General features: G+C 41.2%; 1 protein-coding gene across 1 annotated transcript; it reads left to right on the top strand.

Moving 5' to 3' along the window:
• The first annotated feature begins 639 nt into the window (after positions 1-639).
• LOC139561640 (Fc receptor-like protein 5) lies at positions 640-16,561 on the top strand. The gene is made up of 6 exons (XM_071378880.1): positions 640-875; positions 2,006-2,296; positions 2,769-3,017; positions 5,472-5,636; positions 6,101-6,142; positions 16,038-16,561. Exons 1-6 carry the CDS (start codon positions 782-784, stop codon positions 16,058-16,060), a joined length of 864 nt encoding a protein of 287 aa, XP_071234981.1. The 5' UTR covers positions 640-781; the 3' UTR covers positions 16,061-16,561.
• Positions 16,562-17,020: the final 459 nt, after the last annotated feature.

Below are 17,020 nucleotides of genomic sequence, written 5' to 3'. Positions count from 1 at the left end.
TGTTTATATATGATGTTTATATATTATATACAGCTGGAGCTGTGATCCTGAAGAGACCTGTTTAAATATTATGTTTATATATTATATACAGCTGGAGCTGTGATCCTGGAGAGGCCTGTTTATATATGATGTTTATATATTATATACAGCTGGAGCTGTGATCCTGGAGAGACCTGTTTATATATTATATACAGCTGGAGGTGTGATCCTGGAGAGACCTGTTTATATATGATGTTTATATATTATATACAGCTGGAGCTGTGATCCTGGAGAGGCCTGTTTATATATGATGTTTATATATTATATACAGCTGGAGCTGTGATCCTGGAGAGGCCTGTTTATATATGATGTTTATATATTATATACAGCTGGAGCTGTGATCCTGGAGAGGCCTGTTTATATATGATGTTTATATATTATATACAGCTGGAGCTGTGATCCTGGAGAGACCTGTTTATATATGATGTTTATATATTATATACAGCTAGAGCTGTGATCCTGGAGAGGCCTGTTTATATATTATATACAGCTGGTGCTGTGATCCTGGAGAGACCTGTTTATATATTATATACAGATGGAGCTGTGATCCTGGACAGACCTGTTTATATATGATGTTTATATATTATACACAGATGGAGCTGTGATCCTGGAGAGCCCTGCCCTTCCTGTGACTGAGGAAGATTCTGTGACTCTGCGCTGCAGATATCAGGGAACTCCCTCTGACCTCACAGCTGATTTCTACAAAGATGGATCCCTCATCAGGACTGAGACTACAGGAGAGATGACCATCCCTGCAGTATCCAAGTCAGATGAAGGACTCTACAAGTGTACCAACTATAAAGGAGAATCACCTGAGAGCTGGATGACAGTGACAGGTGAGAATATGACAAACCTTGACATTCAGATTATCTGGTCCTTCTTTACACTGTTAAGTGGTGCTGAAACCTGCATTATAAACTGGATGGTTCTTCTTTACACTGTTAAGTGGTGCTGAAACCTGCATTATAAACTGGGTGGTTCTTCTTTACACTGTTAAGTGGTGCTGAAACCTGCATTATAAACTGGGTGGTTCTTCTTTACACTGTTAAGTGGTGCTGAAACCTGCATTATAAACTGGGTGGTTCTTCTTTACACTGTTAAGTGGTGCTGAAACCTGCATTATAAACTGGGTGGTCCTTCTTTACACTGTTAAGTGGGGCTGAAACCTGCATTATAAACTGGGTGGTTCTTCTTTACACTGTTAAGTGGTGCTGAAACCTGCATTATAAACTGGGTGGTTCTTCTTTACACTGTTAAGTGGTGCTGAAACCTGCATTATAAACTGGGTGGTTCTTCTTTACACTGTTAAGTGGTGCTGAAACCTGCATTATAAACTGGGAGGTTCTTCTTTACACTGTTAAGTGGTGCTTAAACCTGCATTATAAACTGGGTGGTTCTTCTTTACACTGTTAAGTGGTGCTGAAACCTGCATTATAAACTGGGTGGTTCTTTACACTGTTAAGTGGTGCTGAAACCTGCATTATAAACTGGGTGGTTCTTCTTTACACTGTTAAGTGGTGCTGAAACCTGCATTATAAACTGGGTGGTTCTTCTTTACACTGTTAAGAGGTGCTGAAACCTGCATTATAAACTGGGTGGTTCTTCTTTACACTGTTAAGTGGTGCTGAAACCTGCATTATAAACTGGGTGGTTCTTCTTTACACTGTTAAGTGGTGCTGAAACCTGCATTATAAACTGGGTGGTTCTTCTTTACACTGTTAAGTGGTGCTGAAACCTGCATTATAAACTGGGTGGTTCTTCTTTACACTGTTAAGTGGTGCTAAAACCTGCATTATAAAACTGGATGGTTCCAGCCCTCAATGCTGATTGGCTGGAAGCCGTGGTATATCAGACCGTCTACCACGGGCATGACAAAACATTTATTTCTTTGCTAAATTAGTCAAAGCTTATCTTGTCATGACCTTGTCTCTCCCTCTTTCTATCTCTTGATCTCTCTCTTTCTCAGATCTCTCTCTCTCAGTTCTCTCTCTTCCTGCCTCTATGAGTGTCAGTCCTGACAGATCTCAGTTCTTTAAATATGAGTCTGTCTCTCTGTGCTGTGAGGTTCAGGGGAACACTGCTAGATGGATACTGAAGAGAAACACAGTCTCTGGGGAGCGTTCAGATTGTGGAGGAAACTGGGGAAAACCAGAAGGGTCTTCATGCATTGTGTCACTAATACCATCACACAGTGGATTGTACTGGTGTGAGTCTGAGTCTGGAGAACACAGCAATGCTGTCAACATCACAGTACATGGTATGTACACAAACACCATCTACTAACATTATAGTGTTTAGTGGTTCATCTGGTTTCAGACAGCTGATGTTATGTTTATATATGATGTTTATATATTATATACAGCTGGAGCTGTGATCCTGGAGAGACCTGTTTATATATTATATACGGCTGGAGCTGTGATCCTGGAGAGACCTGTTTATATATGATGTTTATATATTATATACAGCTGGAGCTGTGATCCTGGAGAGACCTGTTTATATATTATATACAGCTGGAGCTGTGATCCTGGAGAGACCTGTTTATATATTATATACAGCTGGAGCTGTGATCCTGGAGAGACCTGTTTATATATGATGTTTATATATTATATACAGCTGGAGCTGTGATCCTGGAGAGACCTGTTTATATATGATGTTTATATATTATATACAGCTGGAGCTGTGATCCTGGAGAGACCTGTTTATATATGATGTTTTTATATTATATACAGATGGAGCTGTGATCCTGGAGAGCCCTGCCCTTCCTGTGACTGAGGGAGATTCTGTGACTCTGCGCTGCAGATATCAGGTGACTCCCTCTAACCTCACAGCTGATTTCTACAAAGATGGATCCCTCATCAGGAATGAGACTACAGGAGAGATGACCATCCCGGCAGTATCCAAGTCAGATGAAGGACTCTACAAGTGTACCAACTCAAGCTCTGAAGGAGAATCACCAGAGAGCTGGATGACTGTGACAGGTGAGAATATGAGGTACCTTGACATTCAGATTATCTGGTTCTTCTTTACACTGTTAAGAGGTACTGAAACCTGCATTATAAACTGGGTGGTTCTTCTTTACACTGTTAAGTGGTGCTGAAACCTGCATTATAAACTGGGTGGTTCTTCTTTACACTGTTAAGTGGTGCTGAAACCTGCATTATAAACTGGGTGGTTCTTCTTTACACTGTTAAGTGGTGCTGAAACCTGCATTATAAACTGGGTGGTTCTTCTTTACACTGTTAAGTGGTGCTGAAACCTGCATTATAAACTGGGTGGTTCTTCTTTACACTGTTAAGTGGTGCTGAAACCTGCATTATAAACTGGGTGGTTCTTCTTTACACTGTTAAGTGGTGCTGAAACCTGCATTATAAACTGGCTGGTTCTTCTTTACACTGTTAAGTGGTGCTGAAACCTGCATTATAAACTGGGTGGTCCTTCTTTACACTGTTAAGTGGTGATGAAACCTGCATTATAAACTGGGTGGTCCTTCTTTACACTGTTAAGTGGTGCTGAAACCTGCATTATAAACTGGGTGGTTCTTCTTTACACTGTTAAGTGGTGATGAAACCTGCATTATAAACTGGGTGGTCCTTCTTTACACTGTTAAGTGGTGCTGAAACCTGCATTATAAACTGGGTGGTTCTTCTTTACACTGTTAAGTGGTGCTGAAACCTGCATTATAAACTGGGTGGTTCTTCTTTACACTGTTAAGTGGTGATGAAACCTGCATTATAAACTGGGTGGTTCTTCTTTACACTGTTAAGTGGTGCTGAAACCTGCATTATAAACTGGGTGGTTCTTCTTTACACTGTTAAGTGGGGCTGAAACCTGCATTATAAACTGGGTGGTTCTTCTTTACACTGTTAAGTGGTGCTGAAACCTGCATTATAAACTGGGTGGTTCTTCTTTACACTGTTAAGTGGTGCTGAAACCTGCATTATAAACTGGGAGGTTCTTCTTTACACTGTTAAGTGGTGCTGAAACCTGCATTATAAACTGGGTGGTTCTTCTTTACACTGTTAAGAGGTGCTGAAACCTGCATTATAAACTGGGTGGTTCTTCTTTACACTGTTAAGTGGTGCTGAAACCTGCATTATAAACTGGTTGGTTCTTCTTTACACTGTTAAGTGGTGCTGAAACCTGCATTAGAAACTGGGTGGTTCTTCTTTACACTGTTAAGTGGTGCTGAAACCTGCATTATAAACTGGGTGGTCCTTCTTTACACTGTTAAGTGGTGCTGAAACCTGCATTATAAACTGGGTGGTTCTTCTTTACACTGTTAAGTTGTGCTGAAACCTGCATTATAAACTGGGTGGTTCTTCTTTACACTGTTAAGTGGTGCTGAAACCTGCATTATAAACTGGGTGGTCCTTCTTTACACTGTTAAGTGGTGCTGAAACCTGCATTATAAACTGGGTGGTCCTTCTTTACACTGTTAAGTGGTGCTGAAACCTGCATTATAAACTGGGTGGTTCTTCTTTACACTGTTAAGTGGTGCTGAAACCTGCATTATAAACTGGGTGGTTCTTCTTTACACTGTTAAGTGGTGCTGAAACCTGCATTATAAACTGGGTGGTTCTTCTTTACACTGTTAAGTGGTGCTGAAACCTGCATTATAAACTGGGTGGTTCTTCTTTACACTGTTAAGTGGTGCTGCAACCTGCATTATAAACTGGGTGGTTCTTCTTTACACTGTTAAGTGGTGCTGCAACCTGCATTATAAACTGGGTGGTTCTTCTTTACACTGTTAAGTGGTGCTGAAACCTGCATTATAAACTGGGTGGTTCTTCTTTACACTGTTAAGTGGTGCTGAAACCTGCATTATAAACTGGGTGGTTCTTCTTTACACTGTTAAGTGGTGCTGAAACCTGCATTATAAACTGGGGGGTTCCAGCCCTGAATGCTGATTGGCTGGAAGCCGTATACCAACAAAACATTTATTTTTACTGCACTAATATATATAATAATAATTATTCAGGATCGTTGTCCCTTCCACGGGACGGTTGAGCTAACGTAGGCTAATGTGATTAGCATGAGGTTGTAAGTAACAAGAACGTTTCCCAGGACATAGACATATCTAATATGGGCAGAAAGCTTAAATTCTTGTTAATCTAACTGCACTGTCCAATTTACAGTAGCTATTACAGTGAAATAAAACCTTGTTTGAGGAGAGTTCACAATGTTGAACATGAAAAGTTATCCAGGCGTCGTGCGTAAAAACAGCCACAAACCCTTCCTTACTGGGCGTACTACTATAACATATTTAGACAATTACATGTTTTGTCATACCCGTGGTATACGTCTTCCAGCCAATCAGCATTCAGGTATACGATATTGGCCCCTGGGACTTAATGCTTCAATATGTACTGATGTTCTTACACTGTATTGGCTGTAACCATGACAATATACTGTGTTTCCATGTCTCTCTCCAGCTGTCATTCTTCCTCCAACTGCAGTTCCAACTCCCATTCCATCTCCAGCAGTCCCAGTGTTGTCCATGTCTCTACCCAGGCTGTTGTGTAGTCTACTGGTGGGGTCTCCCTACCTGCTGGTGACTATCATACTGCTGGTGAAATGCTGCAGGAGCAGGACTCAAGGTGAGAACCTGAGTTTATACTGGATCGCCTCATTCCAACTGAATAAACCATGTTGTAAAGTGTTGATAACTGTATCTCTGATTGAACCATGTTGTAAAGTGTTGATTACTGTAGCTCTGATTGAACCATGTTGTAAAGTGTTGATAACTGTATCTCTGATTGAACCATGTTGTAAAGTGTTGATAACTGTATCTCTGATTGAACCATGTTGTAAAGTGTTGATAACTGTATCTCTGATTGAACCATGTTTAAAGTGTTGATAACTGTATCTTTGATTGAACCATGTTTTAAAGTGTTGATAACTGTATCTGTGATTGAACCATGTTGTAAAGTGTTGATAACTGTATCTCTGATTGAACCATGTTGTTAAATGTTGATAACTGTATCTCTGATTGAACCATGTTGTAAAGTGTTGATAACTGTAGCTCTGATTGAACCATGTTTTAATATAACTGTCTGTTTAGGAGAAACCACGGTTCCCAGGATGACACACCAAGACAAATATGGTATGTTTCTACATTAGCTGCACACTGCACTGAGGCTAGGAAACACTGTCACCACCGATAAATCCACTATAATTGAGAATTTCAATAATAAGTTTTCTTTGGCTGGCCATGCTTTCCATCTGGCTGCCCCTAACCCGATCAACAGCCCTCCACCCCCCACCGTAACTTGCCCAAGCCTCCCCACTTCTCCTTCACCCAAATCCAGATAGCTGATGTTCTGAAAGAGCTGCAAAACCTGGACTCATACAAATCAGCCGGGCTAGACAATCTGGACCCTCTCTTTCTAAAAGTATCTGCCGAAATTGTTGCAACCCCTATTACTAGCTTGTTCAACCTCGCTTTCATACCGTCTGAGATTCCCATAGATTGGAAAGCTGCCGCGGTCATCCCCCTCTTCAAAGGGGGAGACACTCTAGACCCAAACTGTTACAGACCTATATCTATCCTACCCTGCCTTTCTAAGGTCTTCTAAAGCCAAGTTAACTTCTTGAGAATACAGGGGGTGCTATTTTCCCATTAGCATAATTTGCTCTACAGATTAAACTGCCTCTTATTCAATTATTGCTCTTACTATATGCATATAAATAATACCATTGGAAAGAAAACAATCTCTAGTTTCTAAAACCGTTTCAATTTTGTCTCTGAGTGATACAGAAGTCATTTGACAGCACTTTCCATGACCAAGAAGAAAAAAGCAAGATGTGTATGCCAGCTTCAACGCTCTGCCTATATATGGTCGTGCCCCCTATGACCCGAAACACACCTCATTGGCCTTCCTCTGGGTGTCAAGAGGACGTCAGAGGAAAAATATCTTGTTTATCTGGGACTGACGTGAAATGAGAGCTAATTCTTTGGCGTGACCGACAACTTCCGGTTGTCTAAATCGTGCGACTTTTAGCTGCGATTGTCTTCTGTTGTGCGGCCATTATGGATGAAAACTATCTCCGTCTCGAAGTTTGTTTGATACATGTGACCAGATCATCGTAATGTATGTTTTTTCAATATAGTTTAATCAGATTATTTGAATTTTTTCGGGAGTTTTGTGGTGTTCCGTTGTCTGATTTTATTTACGTTTGAGAGATCCGTGCCACTCCACCGGTACCTGTGCTAAATGGAGTGGGAAAGGAACGACTCTGAACGGAACCAACAACTCATCTTGACAAAGGACACTTTGATCAACATTCTGATGAAAGATCAGCCATAGTAAGACCCAATTTACGATGTTATATCATATCTGTTGTGCATGTGAACTGGCCGTGGGCGCCTAGCCGAATCTGCCTGGTATAGCTATGCTAATTTAGCGCTACATTTTGTTTTCGTTATAAAACATTTAATAAATCTGAAATATTGTTTGGATTCACCAGATGTTGGGCTTTCAATATCTGTACGCTGTGTATTTTTCTGAAATGTTTTAAGATGAGTAATTCGTTATATGACGTTGGTCTCTGTAATTGTTCTGGCTGGGTCAGCACTATTTCAGATTGCAGCTGCAATGTAGAACTGTGATTTATACCTGAAAAATGCACATTTTTCCAAAAAAAAACTATGCTATACCATAAATATGTTATCAGACTGTCATCTTATGAAGTTGTTTCTTGGTTAGTGGCTATATATATTTTTATTTAGTCGAATTAGTGATAGCTACTGACGCAGGAAAAAGCTGTTGGGAGTAAAAAAATCGTGTCCTTTGCTAACGTGGTTAGCTAATAGATTTACATATCTTCCCTGTAGTCTTCAGTCTTCCCTGTAAAACATTTTAAAAATCTGAAATGGTGGCTTTATTCACAAGATCTGTATCTTTCATTAGGTGGCTTGGACTTGTGATTTAATGATATTTAGATGCTACTATTTAATTGTGACGCTATGCTAGCGATGCTAATCAGTGTGGGGGGGGGGGGTGGGGGGTGCTCCCGGATCCGGGGTAGAGGCTCGTTAGAGGTTAACGAACAGATTACCGACCATTTCGAATCCCACTGTACCTTCTCCGCTATGCAATCTGGTTTCAGAGCTGGTCATGGGTGCACCTCAGCCACGCTCAAGGTCCTAAATTATATCATAACTGCCATCGATAAGAGATATTACTGTGCTGCCATATTCATCGACCTGGCTAAGGCTTTCGACTCTGCTTGTCATTCATGACACCAGGCGGTGTCAGAGGAAGGCCCTAATCACAACATTCTTATTGACAGACTCAACAGCCTTGGTTTCTCAAATGATTGCCTCGCCTGGTTCACCAACTACTTCTCTGATATAGTTCAGTGTGTCAAATCGGAGGGCCTGTTGTCCAGACCTCTGGCAGTCTCTATGGGGGTGCCACAGGGTTCAATTCTCGGGCCGACTCTCTTCTCTGTATACATCACTGACGTCGCAATTGCTGCTGGTGATTCTTTGAGGAAGCAGGAAGCACCAGTGACTCGTCTATAAAAAATTGGTCAGATGAAGCAGATGCTAAACTGCAGGACTGTTTTGCTAGCACAGACTGGAACATGTTCCGGGATTCTTCCCATGGCATTGAGGAGTACACCACATCAGTCACTGGCTTTATCAATAAGTGCATCGAGGCCGTCGTCCCCACAGTGACTGTACGTAGATACTCCAACCAGAAGCCATGGATTACAGGCAACATTCACACTGAGCTAAAGGGTAGAGCTGCTGCTTCAAGGTTCGGGACTCTAACCTGGAAGCTTACAAGAAATCCTGCTACGCCCTGCGACGAACCATCAAACAGGCAAAGCGTCAATACAGGGCTAAGATTGAATCATACTACACCGGCTCCGACACTCGTCGGATGTGGCAGGGCTTGCAAACTATGACAGACTACAAAGGGAAGCACAGCCGCGAGCTGCCCAGTGACACGAGCCTACCAGACGAGCTAAACCACTTCTATGCTCACTTCAAGGCAAGCAACAGTGAGGCATGCATGAGAGCATCAGCTGTTCCAGATGACTGTGTGATCACGCTCTCTGTAGCCGATGTTAGTAAGACCTTTAAACAGGTCAACATACACAAGGCTGCGGGGCCAGATGGATTACCAGGACATGTGCTCCGGGCATGTGCTGACCAACTGGCAGGTGACTTCACTGACATTTTCAACATGTCCCTGATTGAGTCTGTAATACCAACATGCTTCAAGCAGACCACCATAGTCCCTTTGCCCAAGAACACAAAGGCAACCTGCCTAAATGACAACAGACCCATAGCACTCACGTCCGTAGACATGAAGTGCTTTGAAAGGTTGGTAATGGCTCACATCAACACCATTATCCCAGAAACCCTAGACCCACTCCAATTTGCATACCGCCAAAACAGATCCACAGATGGCGCAATCTCTATTGCCCTCCACACTGCCCTTTCCCACCTGGACAAAAGGAACACCTATGTGAGAATGCTGTTCATTGACTACAGCTCAGCGTTCAACACCATAGTACCCTCAAATCTCATCACTAAGCTAAGGATCCTGGGACTAAACACCTCCCTCTGCAACTGGATCCTGGACTTCCTGACGGGCCGCCCCCAGGTGGTGAGGGTAGGTAGCAACACATCTGCCACGCTGATCCTCAACACTGGAGCCCCTCAGGGGTGTGTGCTCAGTCCCCTCCTGTACTCCCTGTTCACCCATGACTGCATGGCCAGGCATGACTCCAACACCGTCATTAAGTTTGCATACGACACAACAGTGGTAGGCCTGATCACCGACAATGACGAGACAGCCTGTAGGGAGGAGGTCAGAGACCTGGTCGGGTGGTGCCAGAATAACAACCTATCCCTCAACGTAACCAAGACTAAGGAGATGATTGTGGACTACATGAAAAGGAGGACCGAGCACAAAGCCTTTTCCCCCTCACCAGACTGAAAAGATTTGGCATGGGTCCTCAGATACTCAAAAGGTTCTACAGCTGCAACATCGAGAGCATCCTGACTGGGTGCATCACTGCCTGGTTCAGCAATTGCTCGGCCTCCGACCGCAAGACACCACAGAGGGTAATGCGTACGGCCCAGTACATCACTGGGGCTAAGCTGCCTGCCATCCAGGGACCTCTACACCAGGCAGTGTCAGAGGAAGGCCCTAAAAATTGTCAAAGACCCCAGCCACCCCAGTCATAGACTGTTCTCTCTACTACCGCATGACAAGCGGTACCGGAGTGCCAAGTCTCGGACAAAAAGTCTTCTCAAAAGTTTTTACCCCCAAGCCATAAGACTCCTGAACAGGTGGTTGGCTACCTGGACTATTTGCATAGTGTGCCCCCCCCCCAACCCCTCTTTTTATGCTGCTGCTACTCTCTGTTTATCTTATATGCATAGTCACTTTAACTATACATTCATGTACATACTACCTCAATTGGGCCGACCAACCAGTGCCCCCGCACATTGGCTAACCGGGCTATCTGCATTGTGTCCCGCCACCCGCCAACCCCTCTTTTACGCTACTGCTACTCTCTGTTCATCATATATGCATAGTCACTTTAACCATATCTACATGTACATACTACCTCAATCAGCCTGACTAACCGGTGTCTGTATGTAGCCTCGCTACTTTTATAGCCTCGCTACTGTATATAGCCTCTCTACTGTTATATCCTCACTATTGTTATAGCCTCCAAACTGTTATAGCCTCCATACTGTATATAGTCTCGCTACTGTATATAGCCTGTCTTTTTACTGTTGTTTTATTTCTTTACTTACCTATTGTTCGACATAATACATTTTTTTTGCACTTTTGGTTACGCATTTCACTGTAAGGTCTACTACACCTGTTGTATTCAGCATTTCACTGTAAGGTCTACTACACCTGTTGTATTCAGCATTTCACTGTAAGGTCTACTACACCTGTTGTATTCAGCATTTCACTGTAAGGTCTACACCTGTTGTATTCAGCATTTCACTGTAAGGTCTACTACACCTGTTGTATTCAGCATTTCACTGTAAGGTCTACACCTGTTGTATTCAGCATTTCACTGTGAGGTCTACTACACCTGTTGTATTCAGCATTTCACTGTGAGGTCTACTACACCTGTTGTATTCAGCATTTCACTGTAAGGTCTACTACACCTGTTGTATTCAGCATTTCACTGTGAGGTCTACTACACCTGTTGTATTCAGCATTTCACTGTGAGGTCTACTACACCTGTTGTATTCAGCAGTTCACTGTAAGGTCTACTACACCTGTTGTATTCAGCATTTCACTGTAAGGTCTACTACACCTGTTGTATTCAGCATTTCACTGTAAGGTCTACTACACCTGTTGTATTCAGCATTTCACTGTGAGGTCTACTACACCTGTTGTATTCAGCATTTCACTGTGAGGTCTACCTACACCTGTTTTATTCAGCATTTCACTGTGAGGTCTACTACACCTGTTGTATTCAGCATTTCACTGTAAGGTCTACGACACCTGTTGTATTCAGCATTTCACTGTGAGGTCTACTACACCTGTTGTATTCAGCATTTCACTGTGAGGTCTACTACACCTGTTGTATTCAGCATTTCACTGTGAGGTCTACTACACCTGTTGTATTCAGCATTTCACTGTGAGGTCTACTACACCTGTTGTATTCAGCATTTCACTGTGAGGTCTACTACACCTGTTGTTTTCAGCATTTCACTGTGAGGTCTACTACACCTGTTGTATTCAGCATTTCACTGTAAGGTCTACTAAACCTGTTGTATTCAGCATTTCACTGTGAGGTCTACTACACCTGTTGTATTCAGCATTTCACTGTGAGGTCTACTACACCTGTTATATTCAGCATGTCACTGTAAGGTCTACTACACCTGTTGTATTCAGCATTTCACTGTGAGGTCTACTACACCTGTTGTATTCAGCATTTCCCTGTAAGGTCTACTACACCTGTTGTATTCAGCATTTCACTGTGAGGTCTACTACACCTGTTGTATTCAGCATTTCACTGTGAGGTCTACTACACCTGTTGTCTTCAGCATTTCACTGTGAGGTCTACTACACCTGTTGTATTCAGCATTTCACTGTGAGGTCTACTACACCTGTTGTATTCAGCATTTCACTGTGAGGTCTACTACACCTGTTATATTCAGCATGTCACTGTAAGGTCTACTACACCTGTTGTATTCAGCATTTCACTGTGAGGTCTACTACACCTGTTGTATTCAGCATTTCCCTGTAAGGTCTACTACACCTGTTGTATTCAGCATTTCACTGTGAGGTCTACTACACCTGTTGTATTCAGCATTTCACTGTGAGGTCTACTATACCTGTTGTATTCAGCATTTCACTGTGAGGTCTACTACACCTGTTGTATTCAGCATTTCACTGTGAGGTCTACTACACCTGTTGTATTCAGCATTTCACTGTGAGGTCTACTACACCTGTTATATTCAGCATGTCACTGTAAGGTCTACTACACCTGTTGTATTCAGCATTTCACTCTAAGGTCTACTACACCTGTTGTATTCGGCGCACGTTACAAATAAACTTCGATTTGATTTGATTTGTTCAACCTCTACGCAGACGACACCATTCTGTATACTTCTTCTTCTTTGGACATTGTGTTAACTAACCTCCAGACGAGCTTCAATGCCATACAACTCTCCTTCCGTGGCCTCCAACTGCTCTTAAAAGTAAAACTAAATGCATGCTTTTCAACCGATCACTGCCCGCACCTGCCCGCCCGTCCAGCATCAATACTCTGGACGGCTCTGACTTCCAGACTCACATTAAGCATCTCCATTCCAAAATTACATCTAGAATCGGCTTCCTATTTCGCAACAAAGCCTCCTTCACTCATGCTGCCAAACATACCCTCGTAAAACTGACCACCCTACCGATCCTTGACAAAGAATCTGCCACGAAAAATAAACAAATAAACAAATCATATAATTTGGATCAAAATAAAACATAACATCTTTCAAATTAACATTAATAGTAGTTTATTTTAAAATAAAATATTCTAACTCACTCCATAATCTTCTGACATGAGAACAGTCCCAAAATAAATGGTCAAGAGTCTCTGGGTCACAACCACAAAATACACAATTGTTATCAACAGCTATTTAGAATCTGTGTATAATCAAGGTATTTACAGCTTGACTGCTGCTGTTAGTACAGAATGCTCAGTTCAACCCGTAAAGAGATGGGTGGGGCTAAAGCTGAAGAGGGTGGGGCTAAAGCTTAAGAGATGGGTGGGGCTAAAAAGGAAGAGGGTGGGGCTAAAACTGAAGAGGGTGTGAACAATGCTGAATGGGTGGATGCAAAGAAGGGCTCTACAGTAGTAGTACCAAAACATTCAAATGCCATTTTCTCAGAATTCAGTTTATAAGTTTATCAACTTTCAAAGCAGAATTACTTTCCCATCATTTCTCAACTGTAGTGTATGTTACACCATGTTGTAGCTCTGAGTCTCTACTTTAACCAATGTAAAAAATACCATTTCAAATTATGCTACAAAAGACCGACTTTAAATAGCCCTAGTATTGATATGGAGTAAATAGCCCTGATATTGATAAGGAGTAAATAGCCCTGGTATTGATAAGGAGTAAATAGACCTGGTATCTATAAGGAGTAAATAGCCCTGGTATTGATAAGGAGTAAATAGCCCTGGTATTGATAAGGAGTAAATAGCCCTGGTTTCGATAAGGATTAAATAGCCCTGGTATTGATATGGAGTAAATAGCCCTGGTATTGATAAGGAGTAAATTGCCCTGGTATTGATAAGGAGTAAATAGCCCTGGTATTGATAAGGAGTAAATTGCCCTGGTATTGATAAGGAGTAAATAGCCCTGGTATTGATATGGAGTAAATAGACCTGGTATTGATAAGGAGTAAATTGCCCTGGTATTGATAAGGAGTAAATAGCCCTGGTATTGATAAGGAGTAAATAGACCTGGTATCTATAAGGAGTAAATAGCCCTGGTATTGATAAGGAGTAAATAGCCCTGGTATTGATAAGGAGTAAATAGCCCTGGTTTCGATAAGGATTAAATAGCCCTGGTATTGATATGGAGTAAATAGCCCTGGTATTGATAAGGAGTAAATTTCCCTGGTATTGATAAGGAGTAAATAGCCCTGGTATTGATAAGGAGTAAATTGCCCTGGTATTGATAAGGAGTAAATAGCCCTGGTATTGATATGGAGTAAATAGACCTGGTATTGATAAGGAGTAAATTGCCCTGGTATTGATAAGGAGTAAATAGCCCTGGTATTGATAAGGAGTAAATAGCCCAGGTATTGATAAAGAGTAAATAGACCTGGTATTGATAAGGAGTAAATAGCACTGGTATCGATAAGGAGTAAATTGCCCTGGTATCGATAAGGAGTAAATAGCCCTGGTATTGATAAGGAGTAAATTGCCCTGGTATTGATAAGGAGTAAATAGCCCTGGTATTGATATGGAGTAAATAGCCCAGGTATTGATAAGGAGTAAATAGCCCAGGTATTGATAAGGAGTAAATAGCCCTGGTATTGATAAGGAGTAAATAGCCCTGGTATCGATAAGGAGTAAATAGACCTGGTATCGATAAGGAGTAAATAGCCCTGGTATCGATAAGGAGTAAATAGCCCTGGTATTGATAAGGAGTAAATAGCCCTGGTATTGATAAGGAGTAAATAGCCCTGGTATTGATAAGGAGTAAATAGCCCTGGTATTGATAAGGAGTAAATAGCCCTGGTATTGATAAGGAGTAAATAGCCCTGGTATTGATAAGGAGTAAATAGCCCTGGTATCGATAAGGAGTAAATAGCCCTGGTATTGATAAGGAGTAAATAGCCCTGGTATTGATAAGGAGTAAATAGCCCTGGTATCGATAAGGAGTAAATAGCCCTGGTATCGATAAGGAGTAAATAGCCCTGGTATCGATAAGGAGTAAATAGCCCTGGTATCGATATGGAGTAAATAGCCCTGGTATTGATAAGGAGTAAATTGCCCTGGTATTGATAAGGAGTAAATAGCCCTGGTATTGATAAGGAGTAAATTGCCCTGGTATTGATATGGAGTAAATAGACCTGGTATTGATAAGGAGTAAATAGCCCTGGTATCGATAAGGAGTAAATAGCCCTGGTATCGATAAGGAGTAAATAGCCCTGGTATCGATATGGAGTAAATAGCCCTGGTATTGATAAGGAGTAAATTGCCCTGGTATTGATAAGGAGTAAATAGCCCTGGTATTGATAAGGAGTAAATTGCCCTGGTATTGATATGGAGTAAATAGACCTGGTATTGATAAGGAGTAAATAGCCCTGGTATTGATAAGGAGTAAATAGCCCTGGTATTGAAAAGGAGTAAATAGCGCTGGTATTGATAAGGATTAAATAGCCCTGGTATTGATAAGGATTAAATAGCCCTGGTATTGATAATTAGTAAATAGCCCTGGTATTGATAAGGAGTAAATAGCCCAGGTATTGATAAGGAGTAAATAGCCCAGGTATTGATAAGGATTAAATAGCCCAGGTATTGATACGGAGTAAATAGCCCAGGTATTGATAAGGAGTAAATAGCCCAGGTATTGATAAGGATTAAATAGCCCTGGTATTGATAATTAGTAAATAGCCCTGGTATTGATAAGGAGTAAATAGCCCTGGTATTGATAAGGAGTAAATAGCCCAGGTATTGATAAGGAGTAAATAGCCCAGGTATTGATAAGGATTAAATAGCCCTGGTATTGATAATTAGTAAATAGCCCTGGTATTGATAATTAGTAAATAGCCATTGTATTGATAAATGGTAAATAGCCCTGGTATTGATAAGGGAGAACTGGACATAAGAACTGGACATAAGCAGGAGCCTCATTGGAAGTAATTTGATAGGATTCTAAGTAGCACAGTATTGACTAGTAAATCATCTGATATGATTTCCATTTCTAAGTGGTTCTGTATTGGATAAGTAAATACATGGCCACACTGATGAACTACTTCTGTGTTGAACAGGTGATCGTGTTGAAGAAGAGTGAGGCTGAGATCACCTGATCACCATAACAACCATCAGAATGGAACTCATGGAATTCTAATATAGAACTGTGAGTCACAATGCTGTATGTTGTTACATTGTAGCTCCACCTGCTGGAACAATAGTGGCATTTGATCAAATGTGATCTATTAACTGATACATGTATTATTCTGATTGGAATGTGTTTTAATATAATGTGTGTTGTATTATTCATTCAGCAGCTTTAACATCAGTCATATACTGGTCATATACTGTATAGCATAATGGTTGATACATTGTAAATGCCTTAACTTTTCATGTCTATACAGATCAACAGATCAACTGATAGGTGTTGAGGTTCAGGCATTATTGTTACAGGTTCAGTATAATGTTATACCGTTACATGTTACAGAGATAGAAAACATACAGGAGAGGAGAATTCAAACATTATAATTATTAACTTTATTTTCCCATTTTGTTCTCTATAGTAATTCATCATTATTTGATTTGATTTAAACATTAAACTAATGTAGGCCTTTAAATTAATTAAGGTTGTTTTGTGCAAAATGATAATTATTATATTAATCATCCTGGTAAGATATTGCTTTTGTCTTTGTATCATATAGAATGAAATAAATGATTTTCCTCAATCATGTTGCCTGTTTTTTAATCTGTTCTGAATGACATCAAAACCACTCTGTTTTTAAACCCCTTACAGACCCCAGGGCCTTGAGTATCTTCTAAATGCTCCATTCCAGGTTTCCCCTACAGCCCCCAGGGCCTTGAGTATCTTCTAAATGCTCCATTCCAGGTTCCCCCTACAGCCCCCAGGGCCTTGAGTATCTTCTAAATGCTCCATTCCAGGTTCCCCCTACAGCCCCCAGTCATTTCTGCCATAGTGCTCACAACTATCTAGTCAACAACTGCCAGTGAAAGTCACATTCATTTTCATATGATCAATGTTCTTGGCACCAAGTTGTTGTAA

Source organism: Salvelinus alpinus, chromosome 31 (genome assembly GCF_045679555.1).
Source record: "Salvelinus alpinus chromosome 31, SLU_Salpinus.1, whole genome shotgun sequence".
In the NCBI taxonomy this organism is placed as follows: Eukaryota; Metazoa; Chordata; class Actinopteri; order Salmoniformes; family Salmonidae; genus Salvelinus; species Salvelinus alpinus.
Note: the sequence above shows the minus strand (reverse complement) of the source record. Positions and strands in the feature narration are given on the sequence as shown.